Source organism: Oculina patagonica, chromosome 11 (genome assembly GCF_052425735.1).
Source record: "Oculina patagonica isolate OP01 chromosome 11, crgOcupat, whole genome shotgun sequence".
Classification (NCBI taxonomy): Eukaryota; Metazoa; Cnidaria; class Anthozoa; order Scleractinia; family Oculinidae; genus Oculina; species Oculina patagonica.
In genome coordinates, this window is record NC_135768.1 from 9,646,630 (window position 1) to 9,674,007 (window position 27,378).

General features: G+C 38.6%; 1 protein-coding gene across 1 annotated transcript; it reads left to right on the top strand.

Annotated features, from left to right (window-relative positions):
* The first annotated feature begins 1,930 nt into the window (after positions 1-1,930).
* LOC144631236 (importin subunit beta-1-like) lies at positions 1,931-26,204 on the top strand. The gene is made up of 26 exons (XM_078489648.1): positions 1,931-2,057; positions 2,210-2,268; positions 2,449-2,631; positions 2,766-2,816; positions 3,839-3,988; positions 5,392-5,468; positions 7,576-7,651; positions 8,391-8,450; positions 9,203-9,292; positions 9,788-9,898; positions 10,827-10,928; positions 11,754-11,925; positions 12,888-12,940; positions 13,808-13,996; positions 14,596-14,723; positions 15,189-15,264; positions 15,813-15,884; positions 17,596-17,658; positions 18,752-18,899; positions 19,956-20,038; positions 21,435-21,542; positions 22,176-22,319; positions 22,531-22,642; positions 23,404-23,518; positions 24,430-24,586; positions 25,363-26,204. Exons 1-26 carry the CDS (start codon positions 2,018-2,020, stop codon positions 25,366-25,368), a joined length of 2,625 nt encoding a protein of 874 aa, XP_078345774.1. The 5' UTR covers positions 1,931-2,017; the 3' UTR covers positions 25,369-26,204.
* The last annotated feature ends 1,174 nt before the right edge of the window (positions 26,205-27,378 follow it).

A 27,378-nucleotide genomic window follows, 5' to 3' on the forward strand; every position in this document is an offset into this window, starting at 1 on the left:
AGGTTGTATTAATGGCTTCGTGAAGTAAAATTTATGGATCAGCGGTTTCGTAAGACCATCGTCAAGTAGTCCGTTCGTAGAACTCAGTGACGGTGTTTCCGCTGATCAACAAATAGCCTTTAACAACAAAAGAAATGCATTAACTCGTTCTCCAAGATGTAAACAAACCGTAATCAGTGGTTTTAAGCGATTCTCTTCCAAGTAACACTGGCAAGGACTTGCAGACTGGAATAAGCTTGACAAATCGATACAAGACATTAAGTCAATTTTACTTTTTAAGCAAGCCCTGAAGAATGTAGTTTTTAGCTAAACTTTTTATCCTATGCCTTTTATTGGGAACTTTAATACTATACAATTTTTATCTTGTAACTTTTTTAATTCTTAAACTATTTTTAATCTTTTAATTTTGAAGTTGAGCTCCCTGGATAAAGAACATGATTATTATTATTATTATTATTATTATTATTATTATTATTATTATTATAATAATATAAAGTTCTTATTCGAATAGTCAAATCATTGTAATTCTTTTAGAAATTGGTTAATAAAGTGTTTATTTTTTTAAAAAAAAAAATTATTATTATTATTATTATTACAGACGGCCCAACGTTTTCAAGTTTTAGGCTTTTTTCCGTGACTTCCTTAGCCACACCACTTTTCAACAGTTTTCCTAACTATAACAGTACGTTCCAGGAAGACCAGGAAACGATTAGTAGATTTCCAATTAATACCAACTCTTCATCTGAAAGTTGAAGTAACATTTAATCTCGGTGAGACTACTATGAAAAGTGAATACTTGTCGTAATGTCATTTCTTCTTCTAAAACGGGATATGGTTTGTGCATTCTGGTCAGGAATTAGGTATAACTCAGTTTAATTTTGAAAGAGACTATTTTTATCATTGTTGTTATTCATCCCCTGAGAAGTGCGATTTAAAAAAGTCGTTATTTAAAAGGGGCTTTGGCAAGGATTTCAACAGATTTTTTGAACACCCAAAATATATATTTGTGTCGTAGGAAACCTTAAAATAATTGTCCAGTTTTATCGGTAATCAGCTATATTAGAGCACTGATACTGTTAACAAGCGTCTTTGATTGCATGGCTAGGATGGAAATGGATTACAAACTTGAAAAATTAAGGCTAAACTTTTCAAGTTGTTTCCGCGCGTCATCAAAAAACGATTTTTTATAGCCGTTGTTTGATTTCTCCCCGAAAATTAAGGTTACATCTTTCTTGCTTTCTTGGTTCCACGTCTGAAATAGGTTGGGTAAGGGTTTTAGAAAGCGCGCCGCACACTCCCCCCCGTATTTGGGACAGTACCCCCCCCCGCCGGGGTGAGAAGACCCTAAGAAATGTGGAATGAAGTGAAGATACCTTTTCTCAGAGCCTGCGCTTTCCACAACAATGCTAGGGGTGGGGGCACTCCATACCCTTTACTGGGCCATGGGAGACTCTTCCCGTTTTCAATACCACAGCAAGAAAACGATGAGTGGTGCCGGATCTCTTGAAGACCTGGATCAGTAAATTAGTTAAAACGGAAAACTTATCATAACGGCGTAAGCGGCCAAAAATAAACAACATGGATCAAACAATTAAAATGTATTGAAAATTAAGCGGTCCGATATTTCGGTTTGCAACACAAACCTTCCTCAGGGGCTGAGCGGGGCTTCGTTTGCGGGTAATGTGCTCCTGGCCCATGTTTGCAGATTGCAGGGTGTAAAGGTTTCCCCGATATAGAAATGGGCTAGTCTATCTAGTGCAACACTGGTTGCCAAAAATGTTTGTATTTTTGAGCTTTTATCTTCTAAATTTCTTCTGTTTTATATTTCATTTCGTTTATTCAAGCACTTCCGCTTACTCCTATAGGGGGTATGGACACAATCGAAATAAGTACTACCCCCAATCACGACGGCGCGAAAACGTCCCTGGTCATTTTCCATTTCAAATTTTCTTCTTGTTCGTTCGTGGTGTGGATTTTTGGCTGGGAGTGTCTGAAACGGCCGCAATCCTCGAGGAAGATGGATCTCACTCAAGTCCTCGAAGCAACAGTATCACCAGGTAAATTAGCTAAACGATGCGAGTGAATTTTCGGGGAAGAACTCTTAGGAAACGCGTGCAAAGTCGAAGCACATGGTCGCGATCTTGCATATGATGTTTGTTTCAAGTTTCAAATATAAAATAGTTAATTTCTTGTTTGTTTGATCGTGTAGATCAAAATGCTATACAAGCCGCTCAAACCTATCTGGAGCAAGCTGCTCAAGCAAATCTGGTGAGTTCAGGGCTTTACAGTAAAGCTTCTTCTCAAATATATTCCTACAAGATAGAACTGTGAAGTCATTCATTTCATGTACAAATGTACAATTTTTGACACTGAAATTCTTTTACTCTGTGAGGTGTTACTATAGCTTTTGTGCTGGTACGGGCCTCATTTTGTCCATTTTCTCGACAGCCCCAGTTTTTAGTTGCTCTCGTGAACGTGTTAGGCGATGCAACGAAGTCTCAGGTTGCAAGAATGGCGGCTGGGTTACAACTGAAAAATCAGCTCACATCAAAAGACGCTTCTGTCAGGCTTCAATACCAGCAACGGTGGATGGCTTTGGACGGCGAAGTAAAAAGTGTTATCAGGGAAATGGTAAGGAAATCTCGAACAACTAACAAATACTTTAATTTCTCGTGTTTTATTGCTCGTTTTACTGTTAATGCAGTTTTCTTATCCGGACCTGTAGAAGTTAATTTTGAGTCACTTCCCGTTTCACTGTTTTACAGGCGATTCGAACTCTCGGAACAGAGACGGCGAGACCTGCTATTGCACCACAGGTAAATTTAGTCTCAATGTTGTTTCTTCAAAGTAAATAAACTTCTTAGACTTGAACAAACCTCAAATATAATTTAGTACTCATTTCTGTTAAGCAAGAAGACGTTTTATTTCGATTTGTTGGGACAAATTGTCTGCATGAGAACACCACTTCAGCTTAGAGAGGCATACACATGTAGTTTTACAGTTATCCTTAAAAAAGGTCCACTTTGTTTAAAGTTTGGTTGCAACTTGTTAATTTTTTCCCCAGATCCGAATTTAATTGTCAGTATTAATTATCTGTTTATTTAATCTGAAATAGGAGAACTTTGTATTTGGTTGGGACAAATTCCCTTACTCTGAGGTTTTTTAACAGATAGGGCCGTTCCTATGGCATGTACTAAAACCTGAAAAACAAAACCACGGAAACAAAATGGCCGAAACCAGTGAAAGGAAACAAAATCACAGACACAACCAAAACCCATTACCATTATTGAGAGCTAACCTTAAACAGGCTAACCTGCACATTATTTAGGCTAACTGGAGTGCTATGCAGGTTTATCGGAGTGGAAGGTGCACTCCGATTAGCCTGTTTACAGTTAGCTCTCAAAAATGGTAATGGTTTTGCTTGTTTCAGCCATTTCGCTTTGTTTCGGCCATTTCGGTTGTTTCAGTGGTTTTGTTTTGTTATTCCAGGTTTTAGTACATGCCCTTTTGTACTGGGCATATCAGGGCTTTAAATACAAGAAAAATATGATTCAACTTGTGCCATTTATACACGCGTCTTGTTTTAGTCGTGAAACAGGATTTTATACAATTTACATGGCGGGGGGGGGGGGGGGAAATGGTGCATTGGTAAGAGTGCTCGTCTCCCAGCAATGTGGCCTGGGCTCGATTTCAGCCAGGTGTCATGTGGTTTGAGTTTGTTGTTGGTTCTTGCCTAGCTGCAAAGAGCTCACCTGGGTGTTGTACCTATTCACTGGCCCACGGGAGGCACCATAGCAGTTTGACTTGAAGCTTGGTTAACAATACTATTTTATTATAGTGTATAGCGGCAATTGCTTGTGCCGAAATCCCACAAAAACAGTGGATGGAAGTGATGGACATTTTACAAAACATTACAGTTCAAGCAAGCAGTACAGATGCATTAAAGGAGCATGCTTTGGAAACTATTGGCTACATTTGCCAGGATATTGTAAGTACCATATTTTCTTAATTAAACGCCCCCGGCGTTTATTCCAAACTTGGTTCCGTAGATCCGGCGTTTATGTGAATGGTGCAGTTTATTCGAGCAAAATATTTATTAAACAATGGTTTTTAATCCTTATTTGTGACATGAATGCATTTTGCCATCATACCTAAAGCATATTATACCTCCAATAAATGCCTGAAAGGCTTTCTTACCACTCTACCTATGAGACCCGGCGTTTATTCGGGGCCCGGCGTTTAATCGAGGAAATACGGTAACTGCTTTCTTTACGCTTGTGATTAGGAGTGTAACGATACATCGAACAATTGGTGCATCACTATTGGGAGTGTTCCCATAGCGATGCATTGATTACAAATGCAACTAGAGCAATTTTCAATTGAGTGTCGTAAAACCAAAACCAAAGTAATTACTCTAGCCAATCACAAAGGACACAGACAATCCAGTGAGCCAATCAGAACTCGAAGCAAATAAATGTAGCCGGCACGAAGGGCGGGAAAACGTGTGCGAGCGAGTCACGATTGGTTTTGGTTTTACTCCTGATTGGCTGAGAAAGTGGTGCGAAATTTTTAAGCCAATTACTAAGCGTAGTAATGCAAAGCCAAAGCAAACGCAATTTACTTTCGACACTCAAGTGAAAACTGCTCTATCAATACAAATCGCGTTAGTTTCGTTAACTTTTGACAGAAATTCATAAGGGGTCGAAACTTGTAATGCGCATTTACAGCGTTTGAACAATCAGATTGCCAAGAACCATATTTGGAAACACAAAGAGGTTTTGCACAAATGCACTGTACTTGTAATGACACACCTGGGAACATTTTCGGTTTTCGGGTGAAGTACTTGAATTCCAGCTTAAACGCCATAATTTTTTTTAGAAGTTAAGGAAACTGTATCCAAGTGAAGTTGCCTCAACAACTAAATGTTGAGGAAACAAGAGGTTTTAGCCAAATTTAACTTTATTCAACCAACTTGTTCAAAAACAAGACTTCGCCATCGAGCACAAGCTAGTGCGCGCTGTGAATTTAATCCAAATATTGCAATTTAGATTGGCTATTTTTTCTCATGATTAAATTCCAAAAATGGTACTTATGCGAAAGAATGTGCTGCAAACGCTTTGTAGGATACAAAACATAGGGAGTTACACGTTTCAACCCCTATGGGTTTCTGCTTTCGATGGTTACAATAGTTCTTCAAGTGATGTGCTGTAGTCCTTTTACCTTGATTGAAAAATGCCTCTTGTTCTCCACTGTCTTTCTATTCATTGATTTAGAATCCAGAAACAATACTTTATAGGCAAAATGGCCTCAATAGCCTCCCTTACTTGTGGTGAAAATGTTGTGATTTTTTTAATATCTTCTCTCCTTTCTCCCTCATCTTCTTTTATTCAGGAACCTGAGCATCTGGTGGATGATTCTCATAAAATTCTCACAGCAATCGTATCAGGAATGAGAAAGGAAGAACCTAAGTAAGTATTTAGCTTTGTACCTTATACACCTTATTCATAAATTGCGGAATGTGCGGAAGAGTTTTGGACAAATACACAAAAGCGAAGCGAGTTTGGCTTCGCTTCAGAACGAAAAGAAGCAAAGTATGGGGAATGGAAGTGATATCACTTGTAATTCTTGAAATATCTCGTCAGTTAGAAAGTGATTCTTCGCTGTTGGACACTGCTTTTGAATTCCCTGGGTTTTCGAATTCAGATAAAGTTGTATGGTTTCGAAGTTAACACACAATGTGGAAAAATGTCGTCAGAAAACCCCACCCAGTTTCTAGACAGGGAAATAATAACCTTTTTCTATTTCTTACTAAAAACACAGTATATTTTGTGGTTCATTTCTATCCTTGGCTCATTATCTGGTATATACCGTAAACACCCGAAGATAAGCCGCACCTATTTCGGGTCCGATGGAATGCCTGGTTACAAGGCTACGAACCTTTTGCAAAACACGTTCTTGTTGTCGCACAAAAATCCATAGAAAAACTGTGTTTAATGAAGAAATACTTGTCAACAAATACCAGAAAAAGATCAACCATATGTCCAAGTTGGTGTTCATTACATTAAAAAGCTGAAATTGTGGGTAAGACTGAAGTATTTTCCGTTTTAATGTTTAGTGAGTTTACGTTCAATGAAGAAGACTCCTGAAGACTCGACTTTGGATTTTCTCTGATTTAATTTTCAAAAAAACTGTTTTTCCAATATTTGAGTTGCTAAATTCAGGGTGCGGCTTATCTGCGGGTGTTTATGGTATACATATTTTCCTTTGATTTACCGTAAAGTTCCGTGTATAAGCCGCACCTTTTTCCTCTAAATTCAAGTCAAAAATTGGGGGTGCGGCTTATCTACGGAAACATCTCTGGTTGGAGTTCTCAAGGGCCTAATCAATATTCAGAAAAAACTTTTCAAGACGTCATTGAATAAACCTATAACAACCTGAAAACTTTGTTGTTCACTGCCTTTTAGTTCCTCTGCAAAACTATTTGCAGTGAAGCCTGCCAGTCACTTTGAATCATGTCTTTCCGCCGCGTGCGAGAAAGCACCAAGATGAACGCAAGTACTCACAAGGCAAATGGCCTACCGCTTCGCTTTTTTATTGACCTTCACAACAATTGCATCTGCTGGATTAACAAACTCTTATTCTGCATGAAGTTTTGATCCTGTTGTGGGTAGCAGTTTCCAAGAATCTTGAAATAAAAATGTGGTTTCTTCCGAAGAAAGTGCCGCCATGTTTGATTTTATTGCCCAGACTCCTCTCTACAATTCAAAGCTTGGCTACTAAGCATTCATCATTCGTGTATGATTCGAACGAATTACAATTGTTTCAGGAGTGTTTAGAAGTGATAATCTCGAAAAAATGATATCAAGAGAGCATCCAAGTTTAAGATATTGTGAACTTAAACTAAAAGGGAGGTATGACAAGTGAAATTTCGCTTTCGTAAGACTTAATTTATATTAAACATTGCAACAACCGCCGTGTCAGTGTTTCGAAACCGTGCTTGTTTGCCCTTGTTTGTTTACCAATAGAACTTCACTTAAACTTCAAACTTTATGGACCGTATATTTTTTTTACAAAATTTGAGCTTCCAAATCGGGGGTGCGGCTTATCTACGGGTGCGGCTTATACACGGAACTTTACGGTATATTCATTATCATGTAATACCATACACAATAACAAAGGAAAATACCAAATTGTACCAAGGGTAAAATTGAACTGTAACATATAAAAAGCTAGCAATATGCATGCAATGATATGTCATAAACTTGTTTTTGTATTATGGTGCCTGCTAGCTGGGTAGACTCTTTAAAAAATTTTTTAAGGAAAAAGGATAAAAAAGGTTAAGTGCATAACTTAATCTAGCAACAAAAAGGTCCGAAATGTTACTTTCTTATTGGGCAAGTGAGGGATAAAATCCACTAACCCCAGGCTATTGGACAGGACTTCCTTTGCACTCAGAGTTCCAAGTTACTAAAAGGCACAGTAAAGAATGATTACGAAAAATTAAGTCTGACGCTTTTAGTTTGCATTTCATATTTTTATAATCTCATAATACTTTTGCCTTTTTATGATCTTCAGTGTTAACATAAGGATTGCAGCAACAAATGCCCTCCTCAACTCTCTTGAATTTACAAAGCAGAATTTTGAAAGAGAGGTATGATTTATAGTTATCTATGATTTATGATTTGTCGAATAGGTGTGGTAGTCGAAGGGTTATTGGGCTGGACTCTGGATGAAGCAGTCCAGATTTGAGTCCTGGCTAGTGGCACTGTGTTGTGTTCTTGGGCAAGACACTTTACTCTCATAGTAATTCCACCCAGGTGTATAAATGGGTACTGGTGAGTTTAATTCTGGGTGTATGCATCTTATTCAGGGGAGAGTAGAAATACTTCTGGCCGCTTTATGCTTCAGAAACCAGGATAAGTTCTGGCCTGATGGGCCAGAACTTGAAGGCTTGAATGCAGACTTGACTTGTAGGTAATAGTCTGTACTTCAATAATACAATGGGCAGGTATCTTATGGCACTTTTATTGGATGCAAGTGGCTAGGAATATTTCTACTCCCCCTGAATGGGATGCTAGTCCATCGCAAATACGCCCCCCAGTATTATGTCGCCGGTACCCATTTATACACCTGGGTGGAGAGAGGCACTATGAGAGTTAAGTGTCTTGCCAAAGAAAACAACACAAGTGACGCCGGCCAGGCCTCGAACCCGGACCGCTCGATCCAGAGTCCAGCGCACTAACCATTAGGCCTCCCTTTAAAAATTGAGGGTTCTAGAAATTGGGACTGTACTGTACAAACATTTCTTTGGAAGATTGGTCATATTTGCTAATTGCAGTATGCTTGATTGGCATTTTATGTGCATTCAAACTTGTCCCTGCATTTTACAGCAAGAACGAAACTTCATTATGCAAGTTGTCTGTGAAGCAACCCAAAGCACTGAAAACCAAGTGAGTATTTTGATGTTGTTAAGTCCATAAAACTATTTGTAAAATTTTAAAAATTAATTCGTTTCTTATGGCCTGCTTTTTGCATTCTTGACTTATGAAAGTTTCTTCACTCCAGAGAGAGAGATGAGGCCTTGTAAGGGAAGATATACCTGTCCCCATCTGAATTTCAAACCTTTTCATGTTGCAAGTTTGCTGTTGGAATTCGTACTTCTCTATGTCGCTGTTTCAGCGCTGTTTCGCTTGTCGGAATGTTTTACAAGGCCTCTGAGACATAGAAAACATCTTATTTCAATCTTATTTTCTTGGCCCATACTGCAACTTAAGATCCTTGCTTGAGCCATGGCGAAACCAACCTTCTGAGTTTATTTTTTCCTAAGTGGCCATTTGGCCACCAACTTCTCAAGTTTGGTGGCCAGTAAAAAATTTTAGTCGCTTAATTAAGCTCACGCTCTCAATCTGTCTTCTCAATTTTAGTTGCCAGGCTGGCGTTCCAATTTACTCACCAGCTCCAAAATTTTTGTCGCCATGGCAACTAAAATGGTCTTAACTTGGAGGTTTGGAAACCCTGTCTGTATCTCATGACATAGCTCAAAACTCGATTGATAAGATGTGTACCTCAAAATTCTGATAAGAAAGGCTTAATTGATCATTTGGACCCCGCCCTTAAATAAACACAATTTCCAGCATAGATCTGCGATCTTGCCTTCATAACAGAAACTTATAAGTTACACTTTTCCCTTTTTTGTAAACAGCTCAAAGTTGCAGCCTTGCAGAATCTTGTGAAGATCATGACGTTGTATTATCAGCATATGGAAAGCTACATGGGAAAAGCACTGTTTCCAGTAAGTTTGCCAAACTTGTGTTAGCAATTTTACGTGGCATCAAAATTTTCAGGAAATTTGTCAGAAAATAAACACAAAATAAAAGTAGCTTCATAATTTAATCTTGAATGGCTTTTTGTGTACAATGCATAAAGCATACAAACTGAGAAGACTTTCTGGTGGCACTTCATGAAGTATGAGAGGAAACTGCTGTCCATATTAAGGCACATGATTGAAGACTCTACAATGTTTTGGTGACTGCTTTGACTAAACAGATAAAAAAACATCCTGGATTGAGCCATTTTGCCTTTTGAACATCAATACAGTATAAGAAAACAATGGAGAAAGCAAATTTATTGTGTGACTATCTTCATTGCCAAATAAGTTGCTCCCTTTTCACTAGTTTTCAGCTTTTGTCTTGTGCCGCTGTTGATTGACAAACGAGCCCTGCTCTCCCTAAGGAAGCCCCCCTTTATGGCGCGGGTTCATGTTTAACAAAGAAGTTTTCTGTTGTAGATTACTATTGAAGCAATCAAATCTCCAATGGACGAAGTATCGCTCCAAGGGATTGAGTTCTGGTCCTCAGTGTGTGATGAGGAAATGGACTTAGCAATTGAAGCTGTGGAGGTATGTAGGCAACTTACCCTTCCAGCAAGTTGGAACCATAATGCTCTAGACTGAAGGCCTTTCCGATGGCCTTATGTGACTCGGGCCATGACTTACAGGAGCTGTCCTTCATGTCCTTAATGGAATTTTGGGTGTTAAAATCTCGGATGACTCCCTTGAAATGATATATAAGGTTCGTGTGGGTCCTGGAAAGACCTGGAATTTTATGGCAGACAGTAAGGTGAATTAATATTGAGATCTTGAGAGTGAAAGGGTCCTGGAAAGAGTCCTGGAAAATTGTTTGCAAAAACGGGTATAAACCCTGGATATATATGTTGAAGTTTAATTTTTTTATAGTTAGTTTATGTTTTTCAATCCAGTTTGATTTTTATTTGAATTTGTTTCAGATTATGATAATGATTAAGAGACAATGTAAAAATAATTAAACTGGTGTGAAAAATTTTAAATAAAAAAATAAATTAAAACCACAATATATATGACCAGTGCAGTTAGCAGTATAAATGGATAGTGAAACAAGACAACTCAAAGAGACTCAAACACTAACTTTGTTTTCAGTGTTAGATGCACATGCGGCGTCTTTCTATCAACAACCATCTTTTGACATGCTAAACAAACAAGACGGATTGAAATCCGCCAATCACAGCCCACTAGCATTACCTTCTGAACTTATGGGCTCATTTGCATGAAACCAACAATGGTATGCATCGGTTTTGATTGGCTCATTTCAAACAGCATGTCGAAAGATGGATGTAGAAATAAAGGTATGCATGTAACACTGAAAGCGGGTGTAATTAAAGTTTCATAATGAACATGCCTACATCTGAGAAACATGTGTGACGTCAAAAAAAAAAACACTTCGTGAAATAACAAAAATATTGCAACATCTCTCTTCTCTCTCATGTTGATGCTATCATACTGTTCTTGATAGGCCGCAGAAACTAAAAGAGAACCAGAACAGACAAGCAAGTTCTATGCTAAAGGAGCTCTACTTTATTTAACACCCCTACTGCTGGAATCCCTCACAAGACAGGTCAGTGCAATTTGTGCGGAACTTATTATTCAGTCAAACCTCTCTAATGTGGACACCAAAGAGACAGAGGGAAGTGCTCATGTTAGAGAGATTTCCTTGTTATAGAGGTCAGAGATGGCTGTAACAGTTGCCGTGTGTGACAAACGTCTACAAGTGAAGTCAATGCGAGTGAAACCACAAAATTAAGCGCACATGTTCACATTCCAAAAGCCAAAACAAATAATAGGCAGTCCCTGGATACCTGCCTTCAGCAATGATAGTGTCAATGATAAAACTTTGAGCCTTCTCCTAAGCGTTTTTCACGTTGAAAATCTCTCCCCTTGCTTTTCGTGGAATTGCCCACCATAAATAATTACTTCTGTGCATAAGGAAAGTTATTGCATAAGTTACTGCGTAATCTCAAATCTCTGAAGTTTTTTGCTTTTGTTTTGTACTGCAAGCAAAATGATCTTGATATTTTGGTGTGAACTATAGATCTAATAATAATTTGTGAATTTTATGCCTACTATTAATTAACTTTAAACCAATCAACCCAGTGCAGCCAGTAACCATGACAACCCTGTGAGTGGCATCCACCCAGACACCGTTGCACTACTTATCAGTGGAGAACTAACTAAACTTACCCTAAACTTACCAGAGGGAGGGACAGGCATCAGAAAATAATAATAATCTTTGCGCACGGCAGTGCGAGCAAAATGACCTGACCTCAACAGGGGAGCTGTAGAATCCCACATCTCCTGTGAGGTTAAACGACCACCTCCAATACTTGAGAGAAACTGCTTTCATTTTACCACATTTAAAAGTTGTTTGTTCATTTTGTCACAGGAAGAGTTTGACGATGAGGATGACTGGAATCCATGCAAAGCTGCTGGTGTTTGCCTAATGCTTTTGGCTCAGTGCTGTGAAAGTGAAATTATACCATATGTCACAGACTTTATAATGGAAAATATAAAAAGTGTGGATTGGAAACGCAGAGATGCTGCGGTTATGGCTTTTGGTGAGTTCTGTAAATCACACAAGCAACTTCTTCCACTCAACTCTGGATTTTTGTAACATAGTTTTAACCTGTTTCCCTTTCTCATGACTTCTTGCTTGTCTTTGTTATCTTGCTTCTCTTCAAGCTGTTTCACAGTTTCAAGTCAGACGACCGCTTCTGTGTCATAATTTTCGAAGCAAAACAGGCAAAACAGATCGGCAAAAATAATAAAATGGCTGACAGCTGGAGTCACATGTTAAAAATGTTTATTTCATCCATCCGAGAAGGACTGAGCACGGCTAGAACCAGTTCCAAGACAAAATACCCAGCAAACATGGCAGATTTTCTTCTTCAAATTTTGAAAAGATTTTTCATTTCAAAAGCCCAAGTAATTAAATTGTTAAGTTTTACAAGTAACATATGCAAAGAATTCTCAATTAATCTAAAATCTAAAGTCAAGAGTTTCTTCAGGCCGAAATGGCCTGTGTTTCCAAATTTTTACAGGCCAAGACGTGATTTTTACTGGCCAATGTCCAGTTGACCACCGTTAGTGTCGAGCCCTGGTATTGTAATGTATTGTAATTGTAAGTAAGCTATGTATTGTAATGTATTGTAATAAGTCAGTGTTAATCAATAAACTGCTTTATCTAAAAAAAAAAAAAAAAAAAAAACTTGTTTTGAATCGGGCCACTTTCTAGGTTGACATGTGACATGCATCCTGCATATTGCTAGGATCAGCAATGTCGAAATCATAATGAAGATGAATTTTTCAAAAATGAAACGAGGATGGGACAAAGAAAAATTCTGAGTCCCCGACGGGACCCGTGGCCTCCCAGATACCGGTTCTCCACCAACGCTCCGGTATCTGGTAGGCCATGGGTTTGATTTCCATCGGAGACTCAGAAGTTTTCTTTCTCCGATGTATGTGTCATTGTTGAAAAATTCATCTTCATTATTTAATTTTTTCTTCTTCTGTATTTTAGGTGCAATACTGGAAGGACCTGAACCCACTGCTTTGCAGCAGTATGCTGCAGTGGTAAGACAGCATTACTGTCTAAACAGCTGAAGCATATCTGCTTAAAGAAATATTGATTATTCTCTTCATTTATCCAAAGCATTTTTAACTGAATAAACTACAATCAACAACTAGGGGAAAGTGCCTTTAAACATTACCAATTTCTCACAAATTGACAAATACAGCGCCTTTGATCTCTGAAGCGAAAAAACTTAATGAACAATTTTTATTGTGTTTTTTGCTGCCATCAATTACAATCTTTAATTACCTTAAAAAACAAGGAAACAAACAAATTGTTTTGAAATCTACCCAGAAATTTAACCTTTTGAACGTTTGAAGTTTGGCAGACCGTAACTTCACCTTTCGTGCCGCAAGTTCAACACATTCCAGTTTGGAAATGGCAGAAAGATTGGATATAGAGACTTAATTCTTGCGAAAAATTGATCCTAAAATCTGTGAATATGTATTTGCAGGTTAACTTGAATCACTTCTAGTGTAATGTACTTAGTATTTATGGTGAGCATAGGCGTAGAAGTTCACGTTTCAGTCTGCTAAACTATAAAATATTTGATGACCAATCATGCCACGTTTAATACCCAATTAGAGCTGTCCCTCCAATCCATACTGAGCTCTGTTATTTTAGAGATTTCTAAAAGTGAACCATACCTATGCGTTTAAACCAATAACTCTCAAATTTGGTTGATTTACTAATTTTTGGATGCTCTTTCAGATGACGGGCCCAATTTTTCAATCCAATCGATATTGAATATTCGTACCCAGTCCCCTGCTCGTTTTGAACATGGCTAATTAGATCATGTTTCTATGGAATGTGTTCGCGCTTAGATGCAAGCAATGGTATTTTGATACAAGTTTGTTGTTTTTTTGCAGGCCACACCAACACTCATATCCTTAATGGGAGATGAATCTGTAGTAGTGCGAGATTCTGTCGCTTGGACACTTGGTAGGATATGTGAGATTATACCACAAGTTGTCCTTGAAAATAACCTTGAGACTCTGGTTGCAACTCTGTTAAATGGACTTGACACAGAACCCCGAGTTGCTGCTAACATCTGCTGGGTAAGTCCTTGAAGTCGCGGACTTGCACACAGTGATTGACTTATAAGAACAGTTAATGAAATACAAAATACATAGGTCATATAGTTTGATTGTCCGTGTGAGAGTAGTTCTGAGAAGAACTGTTGTTGGTGACTGACGTTTCGACAACCTGAGTGGAAGTCATCTTCAGAGTCAAGTGAAAAGTTGTTGTCAGTCAATGATGTTCGACTGACTAACAAACTTCAACAGATCAGACTTATAACATTGTTATAACAGATGCGTGAGAACTGGCATAAAAATTCTAAAATACAATAATTAAATGCTACAGATTATGAGTTAAAAATTACTGCTCCAGCATTAATTTTGTCATTTAACCTAGAGTGCCACTTTCTCAAACACTCCCAAACAGGATCTATTTCTCTCATATGTCCAATGTGTTGAATTTTCAGCGTGAAAGTTGCTGTTACGATCTGCAATACTTCAAATGTTTGACGACCAATCCTGCCACTTTTAATACCCAATTAGATCATGTTTCGGCATCCCGTGTTTATGCTAAGATGCAAGCGATAGTACTGTCAGCAGAAACAAGAAGAACTTATTGTTACTTGTGCTGCTTTTAGGCATTCAATTCTCTAGGAGAAGCAGCGTATGATGCTGCAGTGTCTGACGATGATGATGAACCACCAACATATGCATTGTCAAACTACTTTGAAAAGATAGTGGCAAAACTTCTAGAAGTCACAGATAGGTATGTACTGATGGTTTTTGTAAACTGTTCTGTTTAAATACCTTTTTTATCACACACCATTGGTTTCACTCACAGAGGGGGACATTGGAGGTTGCTGAACACTGTAGTACCATAAAAACATTCGGCAATATCGCAGTACCACAAAAATTTGGAAAATACTGCAATTTCATAGTAAGCCAGAATAGCTGGCAGAGGTATCCATGGCAACCTGGAGGGAGCTTACACATAGCTTGCCGATAAAAACAGTACAGTTGGACTTGGGTAGATTGTCTGAGTACTGGAGAATATGTATAATTGATTTTGATGATAGAAAGTTGTGAATTTTGCTGGCCACAAACCCTATCAACCCTATAGAAAAATCTGCTAACCCTGGGTTAACAGACGACACTTTCTTTGCACATTGCTGAGTGGTTAAGTTTCTGTCTTTTACTCTTCATTTCAACAATTTTTATTTCTTTTTTCCAGACCTGATGCCAACCAAGGAAACCTTAGAAGTTCAGCTTATGAGGCTGTTATGGAATTAATTAAAAATAGTGCAAAGGTAACCAGCTTTTATTAATAAATAATAATTTTTAAATAATTACACCCCCTTTGATTATGTGCAAAGCAGTCTCTCTCCATCCATCTTTCGACATCGTCTTTCAAAGTGCTGTTTGAAATGAGCATATAAAAACCGATGCATACAGGTGTAGGTTTCATGCAAATAGCCCACAAGTTCAGAAGGTCATGCTAGTGGGCTGTGATTGGCGGATTTCAATCTGTCTTGTTTGTTAAGCACATCGTAAGATGGATGTCAATAGAAAGCTTCGAATTACTGAAAATACTGGAACCCGTACTGCGATCGGTAGAAGACATTTAAAGAAGGTTTTTTAAGCCAATATTTTTTTCTTGTCTAAATTTTCGGTGACATCTGTTCACCTTCATCAGAGTAAGTGAAAGTTTGTTGGTGCACGTGCTACCAATCCGCGCGTTAGTGTGACATTTGGAATTGAAGTATTTTCCTTTTGTTGTGCAGGTATTGAGTGTCAAAAAAGGGAATAAATACATTTGACTACAGATTGTAATTAGTATTTTCATTTTCACTGGCAGGATTGTTATAAAGTTGTACAAGGAACAACACTAGTCATTCTTCAGAGGCTGCAGCATGTGTTACAGATAGAGGTAGGCTGCAATAATTGAAAGGCTGGGTGGAAAAAAATGATAGCGATTTTTGTCTGAAATGGAGCATTACCAGAACGCCTCCAAATTTTGCATGCTGGTTTGTTTATATGTGTTAAACGTTGTCCTGTTTTGTTTTGTTTTTCGCTGGTTTTTCCTTTGTTTTTGAGATATAATGTAACAAATGAAACCTTTTGCTTGTCAGAACAATGAAACCAGCAAAGCTTAACTCGTTTCAACATGTTTTTTAATTAGAGTTGTTTTGGCGTACATGTCCTTCCTTAAAATGCTCATGTCACCATTTTTTTTAATTTTTCAAGTGAAAGACCACATTGAAAAAGGAACAAATATTTTTTGATTTGAACAACTTTATGAGTACGAGTACTAATACGAGCGATGTGCCAAAATGTCAGCAAATTTTCACATTTACAGTGACACTCGAACCATGAACCCTATGGCTTTATTTTCTTTACTTTATTTTCACTTTATTTTAACTTGTTTTGTAGTTATTCTTTACATTTTTTCAGGACTAGCCAATCACAGCCGCAAGAAGAACCAACGGCCAAGACATTTTTCTGCCTTTTTTCATATCAGTTTTCCATTTATACAGGACAGCGGATAGATTTTTCCAAACTTTTTGCGTTTTTTTATCAATCACGGTCGGTCCGCTTCTTAAAATAGCGGGATATTTTACCAATGAAACAATAATGGCGTTTTCTAACGAAAATAATACTACTTTTTTCATTGAAAGACAACAAACAAATGAAACGCAACATATTTATTTCGGCGGCAGACGTCAAACAACATTAGGAACACAACGTAACATTACACAGTTTACAGGAAAACAACATCAACATTTATATAAAATGGAAAACCATCAGAGAGATAAGTTACTTATCACTCAGTTCAGTTCAGTAATTGTAGTGTACCTCTGGCAAATCGTATGCCGGCTTCCAACACGTCTTTCGGCTAATAATAACTTGTCTGTCGATGGGAAGCCATTGTCTTCTTCAGATTTCACATTAGCTAGGCTAGTGACCTTCTTGTTCTAAACGCTCTATGTTCAAATTGTGTCGAGAGGCGCTCCAGTTTTAGGCCATGAGTGAACCTCTCACGGACCCAGCACGGAAGAGTCTGAAGAATCGAAGAGACAAGTGATTTCGCCATCTTCATTCAACGGCAACACATTATGTTTTCCCACCATGGGGCTATAAATAGCTTGTGTGTAAGAGATCTTTCTGAAGATAAACTGTCAATCATGATGTTTGAGGCATCGCCGCATCGTTGATTTATAACCGCGCACCAAAAAGTGTCTCAAACGTTGCGTGGAACGACAAAATAAAAAAGGAGAAAAAAATGTCTGTGCCATTGTTTCGGTTCACGAATGTGATTGGTTAGTTCTGGAAAAATGCCAAAAATAACTACAAAATAAGTGAAAATATAGTACAAATAAAGTGAAAATAAAGCCATAGCGTTCATGGTTCGAGTGTCCGCACTGTAAAAAAAAAAAATCCATTTTGTTCAAATCAAAAAAAAATTTTCACAAAAGTTTCCTTTTTATTGCGGACTTTCACTTGAAAAACATGTGACATGGGCACTTTACATTTTCTCAGACTTAAATTTGTGTTACGTATGTTATTGTACATTGAATGATGGAAGCTCTTAAATTATATTATATGTATTTTTTCTAAGAATTTTTTACATTTTCTTGTAGAAAAGTGTAGCAGACCGAGCCCAATATAATGACTTGCAATCCCTCTTATGTGCAACACTTCAGGTAGGTTTGTTTCTCAAACTAATTTACAGCGCAACTACTCAAACTGGGCCTCTCAGAAGAAAGTTGACAAATAAAAATTTCAATTAAGAACAATGAATAGTTATCTTTTTTGTAATTTTAGACAACAGCTCCGCACAAATTTTGTAAGCAAGTGGAGAAAAAAAAATTCTGTTTTACTGAATTTGCATATTTGCAATACGATTTGCAATTTGCTCCACTATTTGCTGTTTACACGCTACCGATCCCAACTTTGGGGCAAAGTTTCACAATTACAGGGCTGCAAATAACAGTCGGACATTGGCCGCCCAAAATATGCTCATGTCTGACGAAATCCCAAGTGTGATCAGACATGATGTTCAGACAATTTTTTGTTCGTAAATCATTTTACGTCAACAATGAATAAAATTCACCCTTTTGTTTTTGGTGATGTCCTACCACAATTTTGTTTTGGCTGACCAAGATGGTGTCTTAGTATAGGACATAAATTATGTCCTTTCAAGTGAAAAAAAAATATTTGCAGCCCTGCAATTATTAATCTTACTCATGTGACAATTTTTTTTCACTGAGCCTAGTACAAGAAGTCACTGTAATACATTTATCTCATTAGCCATTTTTTTTTTTTGCACATATGAGAATTGCTGTATTTGGCAAGCTGTACTACAAACAAAAATGTCTAAATATGAAGACTTACTATCCATTGCTTTTCTATTCCAAAATCAGAACCATACCCTTAACCATTTCCTTGTATGGTGGGCCAAATACATGGTTAGTGTGCTGGACTCCTCCCCATTAAGCTATCTGGGTTCATTCAAGCCCTGATGTGCTTGTTGTGTTCTTGGGCAACACACTGTACTCTCACAGTGCCTCTCTCTTCATCTAAAGAATTGGGTTCCTGAAAATTCCATGCTGGGGGTAATCCTGCAGTGGACTAGCATTCCATCCAGAGGAGAGTAGAAATACATGTACTGCTAGTTGCTTTTTTGTATAGATGGGGGGGGGGGGGGAGGTAAGTGCTAGCCACATGGGTCACCAGCCTCGAGCAATTACTTTACCTTTTACCATTTTTACACACTCCATCTGTGGTTATTCTCAGAGTGTGCTAAGAAAAGTCAATGAGCAAGACGCACAACAAATTGCCAGCCCGATCATGGATGCATTACTTCAGATGCTTAGCTTGGGTGGCAGATCAGTGAGCGGAGTACAAGAAGATGCACTTATGGCCATAGGCACACTTGTAGAAGGTATGCAAATACGTGCAGGGTTCGTACACATCTTGAAAACCCTTGAATTTCAGGAGTTCGATTTCAAGGCCTTGAAAGTACTTGGAATTGGTTTTCGGTCCTTGAAAGTCCTTGATTTTTTTATTGAACGTCAAAAGGCTTTAAGGCAATGAGAAGACCGCCGAAAAGAGCGATTTTTTTAGTTCTTCAGCAAGCACATCAACGGCACAACAGACTGGAAATTGTTGATTTGGAGTAAATTTCATGAAAAAAAGTCCTTGAAATTTCCAAGAAGGGTCCTGGAAAGTCCTTGGAAAGTCCTTGAATTTTTGGCCTGAAAAAGTGTATAAACCCTGTACATGTAAATAAAAACATCTTTACTTAGAACTTAAAATTCTCAGTCAAAGCCTGGTTTTCATAGGCCAAGAAAAGGCTGACAGCCACTGATAATCTTGATATTCACCACTTAAGAAATGAGAAGAAAACAGGGGCGAGTCTCTACCGGTAGTAATCGCTTGTGGGAACGTTACTGGGGGCAAAAAAGATAAAAGGGACATTTTGTCTGACTTCCTCAGGATTATGTCAGGGTTGCCACAGGTCAGGAAATGGTCAAAGAAAAATAAAATTCTTCAAGGTCAGGGATTTTTTTTTTATTCAGGGAAAATTGACATTTTGAAGGAAAGTCAGGAACAATTTCAATATAACACCGCTGATTTATCAATTGATGATTGGACTTCAGAAACATTTTAGGTCAATGTGATCTCAGTGATATGTTTTTTTTTCTTGAAAGTGGAGGCTGGAAGCTGCTACTATATCTGACATTTAGAATTATTTAGTCAGGGAAATGTTTTTTTATCAGGCGAAAGTCGGGAATTTTGAAAAATTATTTCTGTGGCAACCATGTAAGGGAAGCTGTGTTTGACTAAACCGTGGAAGGGAATTAATGTGGTTAGGGTTTAAACAGCCATTGGTGGGGAAGGAAGCATTACATGACAAACTCAGACAGTGGCTGCAAGGAGACCACCTTCAAGCAGTTGACAAGTGGTAAAAACTCACTTGTTTTCTCTATATTTCTAGTTGTTGGAGTACACTTTTTGACTTTCATGGACGCATTCAAGCCATACTTAATAGAAGCACTCAGAGAGCGAGGTGAATACCAGGTAATACAACAATCAAACAGGAGGAATCAGTCATTTCATTGTGGAGTTTATGATCTTCAGCGCATCACATAAGATAAGATAAGATAACTTTATTTATACACGGTTTTCCATCAGTCAATTAAGTTACTGGACTATCTACCTATCTACCTAACTACAAAAATTTAATAACAACAAATTCAAATAACCAAAAAGAAAAAGAAAAGTCTGCTTTTCATGGAGGCCGAAATTGACTTAAATTTAGATATTACTTTAAACTGTGCTGACTTACTCGCAGTTTTGTGCCGACTAATTTAGATTTGAAATCGGCCAGTGAAGATCTTGTCTTAGGTCTATAGGTAAGGCCACGCCCGCGTACGAAACTTCTGAGATAATCAGTTCGATTGAAAGAACTACTAACTTGTTTTCGTATTCCTAAACGATAAGCACTAACATTGTCACGATATACGAATCTTGATCTCAGATAATCAGGAATCATACCATGTAATGTTTTATACATTAGGATAGACTTCTGTTCCAATCTTGATATAGCGTCTTTGCCACCCCAGTGTCCGGAACAAATCATCTATATTACTATCATAGCTCGCAGACATTAGGGTACGAGCTGCGCGGTTTTGAAGACATCATTTATTATAAGTCCTCCAAAAGGGCTGGTGTAGACATAACGGCTTTAAGGCATGCAACAAGCTTAGATGGTCTACAACATGAACATGGTTCTATAAATCAAACCTACAGCTCATTTGTGATTGTGCAAACCTAGCTCTTAGACCACAGGGAAAGAAGTATTGATGACAAGCATTTTGTGTGTTTTTTTTAGTATTGATGTATTTGAACATGACGTCATTTTTCCTTAAGGATGGTCGTGCGAAAATCTTCCAACATTGCAATTTTTCTTAAACTTTCACCACTGCTAGTTTACAAGTAACTTATGTCATAGATGTAAAAAAAAATTGGGGGTCACAGAGTTCGTTCTCAAAGATACAATATTATCTGAAAGTAGGCGCTATAGATAATTTTGACTTTGTCACTCTGCGGCTTCCGGCTACAAAATTTTTCAAATGAATTGATGCAGGCCAACTTCCTTTGTCCGAATTTATTTGAGGGGGTCTATTGAACAAATATATTTCCCTTTTGAAGTCTTTTAGAGTAAACCTTGTCTTGCATGTAAACAATAATTGGATTTACAAACATTAAAAACAGCAAAATGCTGCAAAATGTGACTGATTCGATCGCGCGCGGGAAGAGAAAATGCAAAATTAACAAACTTTTGAGCATTTAAATTTGGCTCATTTTTTGTAAATCGGTTAAAGGTTATATATTCCAAAAAAATGGGGGTCACTGACTGTTCAAGAGAGGAAAGTGCAAGCTTGCTTTCTAATAATGTGTCTTTGTTCTGTAGGTGTGCGTTGCTGCTGTTGGATTGGTAGGAGACATAGCAAGAGCCTTAGGATTACATATATCAGCCCATTGTGATCATTTTATGCAGATTTTATTGGAAAACTTGGCGGTGAGTACTGGTCACATGAAGCTTAACCTTCTAAGAGTGTAAAAAATCAAATCAAAAACAATCAAATACTGTTCTGCTCAGTAGTTTTCACTGGTATGACCATAAACCACCTTGTACAGCACCGTGTTAGTTCTTGCTTGTACAGCATCATAAACTGGCAACCGGTTTTATTCACAGACTTTTGCTTGAAAGGTTTTTTACATGGTTTATAAGGCTGCCCTTCATCCTCCATCCCTCCCTCATTGACTTCATCCATCCCTCTTTCGCTCCCTTCCTCCTTCCTTACTTTGTTTCCTTCCTCCCTCTCTCCCTCCCTCCTTTGCTCTCTCTCTTCCCTCCCTCCCCTTTCCCTCCCTTTCTTCTCCTTGCCTTCCCCTTCCCTCCCCCCCTCTCCCTTCTCCCCCTTCCTTTCCTCCCTCCTTTGCTCCCTTCCTCCCTCCCCCTTCTCACCCTCCCTCCTCCTTTTCTCCCCCCCCCCACTCCTTTCCTTCCTTTGAAATATGGTTATATTTCTCTGCTCTCTTTTATAAACTTTTTTTTAGTCATAGTCCATACTCGTTATACTCTGGTACACTGTGGTATTTCTTGTAAAAGGATTGGATTACCTAACCCATAAAACTCTACATTCAACAGGATGCGACAGTCCACCGGAGTGCCAAGCCTCATATCCTTTCTGTGTTCGGAGATATTGCTTTGGCAGTAGGAGCTAACTTTAAGAGCTACTTTGAAGTTGTCATAGCAACTCTAAATCAAGCCTCTGTTACGACTGTAGACAAAGTAAGTGTCTGCTAAGTCTGCTAGTTCAACAGAGAGGGGAGTAGAGTAGATTGGATGGGTTGCTTGAGAGGGTTGGGGGAGAGGGAAAAAATTTGGGTGGGGAAAAGAATGAGGGGAAATTTAATGCTTGAACCATTTACAGATCAGCTCGACAAACCACAGCACCTATCCCTAAGAGGTTTACTAATGCAACTTTTGTGTTTGATGTTAGTCTGATTATGATATGGTGGATTACCTGAATGAGCTGAGAGAAGGATGTTTAGAAGCCTACACTGGAATTATTCAAGGACTGAAGGGTGAAGCTAAGGAAGGAACCATTAGTGGTAATGTTGTCTTGCACAAGTTTTTGTTTAATCATACTATTTTTCTTTTGACTGACTGGCTGGCTGGCTGGCTGGCTGACTGACTGACTGACTGACTAGCGGACCTCTCGGGATTAAGTTCACTTAAACCAGGTTAAAAGGTTGCAACTGTCAGTTGTGATTGGTAGATTTAGATCCATTTTGTTTGTTTCTGTTTTTCAAGGTTCGTTGGCTGTCGCCATAATTCATGACTAAGAGCAGCAAAAAGTGCAATCGTTGGTTGGGTTTTGAATTTCAAAGTTTGCATGTCTTTAAAAACCGCAATTACTACAGGACATTTTCATCTTTCTCTTTGACTGCTGCGGTTGAATGCAAAGATCTCATTTTCTTACTTTCTTTTCACTGCAGTTCATAATATGCCATTTATTTCATTATATATTTATTATATCACTGACTGACTCTGTCGCAGTTTCAAAATTAAACTCAAAACTGACCAACCCCCACTTGATTGATAGCTGCTCAGTAGCCCTCAGTGGTAGAGCATTTGCACAAGAATGGCAAAGGTCTAAATATTTTTTTTTTTTTAAAAAATTTTAATTTGTTTTTTTTTTAAAATAAAAATTCCCCATTTGTCAGTATATTGTCGCATTCGACCTTTAGCCCTGTGTTCGAATCGCATTTTTGACTGAAGTTTTTTGCTTAGTTAAAATATACAGTAACTGCAGTTTTTTTGTAATGATTTGCATTTATAATGGAATATTTTTTAAATGTTGTTTCAACAGAGGATCTGAATCTTGTTAAGCCGCATATTGTTCATATCGTCACCTTCATTGAAGTCATAGCTACAGATCAAGATCACTCAGAGAGTAATGTCTCTAGTGCGTGCGGTCTTGTAGGGTAAGCCACAGCCTTTATTATGAACTGATTACTGTATCATATTACCTGGAGCGGATCTAGGGGGATGGTGCATGTCATGCACCCCCCCCCCCCCGAGAAGACCTGCATCTTCCTAATACAACTGGTATTTTGCAAAAACAAAAATTTATGTGGTTCTGGTGCACCCCCTTCAAAGAAAATTCCTGGATCCTCCCCTGAGTACCCCTGTTCGCACAGTAGTAGAAATGCATGGTTACAGGTGAACTAAATACTGGGGGTAACCCTGCAAAGGACTAGCATCCCATCAAGGGGGTAAGTTAAGTTAAGTGCCAGTGTCCTAGCAGATTACAACTCCAGGGGTTTCAAAATGTTTTAAAGTAGGTGTCAGCAACTGGAAGAGTAGGCTGTGACAGCGCCGAGCTTGTCTCTTGCGAGCTAATTGCTATAACCAGAGTAACTGGTGACATGTAATGAAGTAGCCAGTAGAACTCTGGGATCGCTGGCTTGTTTTAAAACCCAGCATCTCCCCCATTGCCTTTTCTGCTAGTGTATTTGCCTCCTCCATCGTGTAAAAATCTACCCCCTCCTCCCCCCGGTGTAAAAATCTACTAGTAGGTATGGACCCCCAGGGACCTACTTTGCAACTTTGGGGCTAGAGCAGTGAAATGCACAGTGTCTGCAGCCAAAGAGGCCTTGTGCATCGCATGGCGCAATGAGGACAGGATGATGATAATGATGATGAGTGTCACATAATTATAAGTTTGGACTCGTTGGCTATTGACATCTTTAAGTTTATTTTCCGATTGTCTGGTTAACAAGTCAATGCAAATATTTTACTTTAAAATATATCATAAGTGCTGGGAAAGAAAGACAAGGGGTTCAGGCTGACGTTGTATCTTTACCCTATCTTGTGAATTCTTGTTACATTGCAGTGATATTTGTTCAGCATTCGGCGCACAGGTTCACCCACTGCTCGAGAAGCAAGCCATCAATGAATTGCTCCAAGAAGGAAGGCGATCCAAAACACACAAGACCAAACAAACCGCCACTTGGGCAACCAAGGAGATGCGCAAGCTCAAACAACAACAGGTCAGTTAGTGGATTGTCACGTGGTTTGCGCTTTGATCACCTTCACATGCTGATTTACGCACTATAAATATTTAATATTTGTTACAACATTGGAAAAAGGAAAGTGGGCGAAATTTAGCGCACGCACGAGCGCGCGCGCGCACAGAACACTACGAGATTCCCTTTAGGCTAAGCTCGGTAGGGAAATAAATGGTCATTTTCTCTTAAACGAGCACGGTGACCCCCATTTTTTAATGCAATAATTTAAATGTCATACGGTTGTCTACAATATATTGCAATTTAAAGAAAAGTTTAAAATTCTACATTGAGATATTTTAATTTTAGTGCCGTAAAAAGCACGTTGTTAGGTAGTGCCGTTAACGTGCGCACAGAGCAAAATCTTTAATTTCTTCATTATCTTAATTCCTGTACAATAAGAATAGTTTTTAATATAAGATCAAAGTCTATTTTGTTGAACTAGACTAATTTTTTAATGCAAAAATGATTTTTCTCGAAACAATAGCAATCCCCATTTGGATTACTAGGGTTCCTAATATATACCTCGCGGGTCGTATATTTACTATAATGTCATCCATTTTACACAAAAACTAGCGCGGTGACCCCCATTTTTTATTTCATTTTTTTAATGCTCATGGCATAATTGTAACCTGGACCAAGTTTCAGAAAATTTTTAATACTCCTTCTATTTCAGTGGAATCACCTTAAGTCCCTGATTGTGCTCATGTAAAGTGCAACTGGAGTTTATGGCACTAAACAGTTTTCCGTTTTTCTTGCAGAATTAATCACGTGACGGCGACCACAGAGAGAGCGTGCGAGAGTGCGTGAGAATCGAGCGCCAAAGATGTCGAGAGCGTGCGTAGCAGACATGCGTGGTGAGCGAGTGCGTTACCCCTCCCCCAGAAAGAAAGGAAGCACCCGAACAAGGACCAAATGACAGCCGACTTCCAAACCACGTGATAGAAGCCGACTACCCCCAAAGCGTGCAAGGTTACAGTTGTTAAGGCGATACAGAATGATGCCCGCGTGGATTCCGTCTTGACCCGCGTGGATCCCACCTTGGCCCACGTGAACCCTCTTTTCACCGTTCCTTGAAAAAATGTAAAGGAAAGACGTGATTTGGTTCCGTGAAATGCAAGTTTCAGCTATTACGAATACAATTTTGCTGGGACTCGAGTTTTCTTTTTCACGAAGCCAGACTTTTTCGAGGCTGCATGAAGAAATTTTGCCTTTTATAGGTGGACATCCCCTTCCCCTCCCCTCATAGAAAAGACAATGTTCCCCTCCCTCCCCCGACCATTGGTGATGTCAAGTGGAGTCGTAAAATTGTGGTAGATTTAGTTAATTTTTTTCCGCTGCAATAAACGTGTTCTGCGGGTTGTAGTGTGTTAAGGTAGCAGTTATGGAAGAATTCGTTGTAAAAAGATCGTATTTTTGTGAAGAACCGGGAACATATTGACGATTTACGGGACAAATTCAATGTACAGTGAATATTGTGTAAGATTGTAGAAAGGAACATGCAAGTGAATTGGCTTTGAAAGAGCCCCACACAAGGGAAATATAGTGCTAAAAAGAAAGTTAGAAAATTTCACATGGCTATAATTAAAAGCATTTTTCCATACTCCTGTCGTGGATTTTCTTTGGTTTTACCTTGCCACGCTTTTTTTTAGATGTTACGCAACGCCCCCCCCCCCCCCCCCCCCAAAAAAAAGAAACTTTGGTGAGCGTGACGTGACGAAAAAAAAACGACTGCAAAGGAGACATGTCACGCTTCGCTTTATGTAAGCCATTAGAACGATTCTAACGTACGTGTCGAAAGTTATTCGCATTTACTTGGTTTTGCATTACTACGCTTAGTGATTGGTTTTAAAAACAGGCACCACTTTCTCAACCAATCAGAAGTAAAACAAAAGCCAATCGTGACTCGCTCGCGCACGTTTTCCCGCGCTTTTCGCCGGCTACCTGTATTTTTTTGGGTTTTGATTGGTTCACTGGATTGTCTGTGCCCTTTGTGATTGGCTAGAATTATTACCTTGGTTTTGGTTTTGCGGCACTCAACGTTCTATTTATTGACGTCCAATTTATGTAACAGTTTTCAAATTTAACCTTCCCCTTTCTCGAGTCAATTGGCCTCTTTTTAAACGAGAAGAATTGTGGGACTGTTTCTGGGGACAAAACTAAAGATGAAAATCCATATTCTCCCCAGTAACCGTACCAACAGCGACTGCGAGATGAGACTAGCCGCAGATTTCTCGTTTCTGAAGCGGTGAATTCCTTGCAACTAAGTGACACTTGCGCATTGCCGTTACCTTTCTGTGCACTACTCTTTATAAAACTGGTCGGATACCTCTGAATTTTTCTTCTACTAAAACGAGGTTCTTTCTACAAGAAGTTCTCTACAATTACAGAGTAATGGCGCTCGCGTGGCCGATTTGAAATAACGAGCGCCATTACCCTCAAATTGTAGGCAACCTCTTGTAGAAAGAACCTCGTTTTTAATACAACCATAATTTTACTTCACTCAGTCCAATCACTTTTGCTTTCATTTTCAAAGAACCATGAGAAATTGTTGCACTAGTAAACATATGACTGAAAAATGCAAGGAGAAATGTTTCGTTGCATGCATAAATTTGCAATGTTAATTTTGAGCGTTTATTTTGGACTACGCGCTGAAAGATCAACTGCTGTGCAAGTCGTAACAAATCTGATTCCTTCAACCTTTACTCTGTTCCAAAGCAAGGTGTTGTAAAGTCCAGTCTCTGAACTCTCTTCCGCGAGCCCTTTTTGGGGTTCAA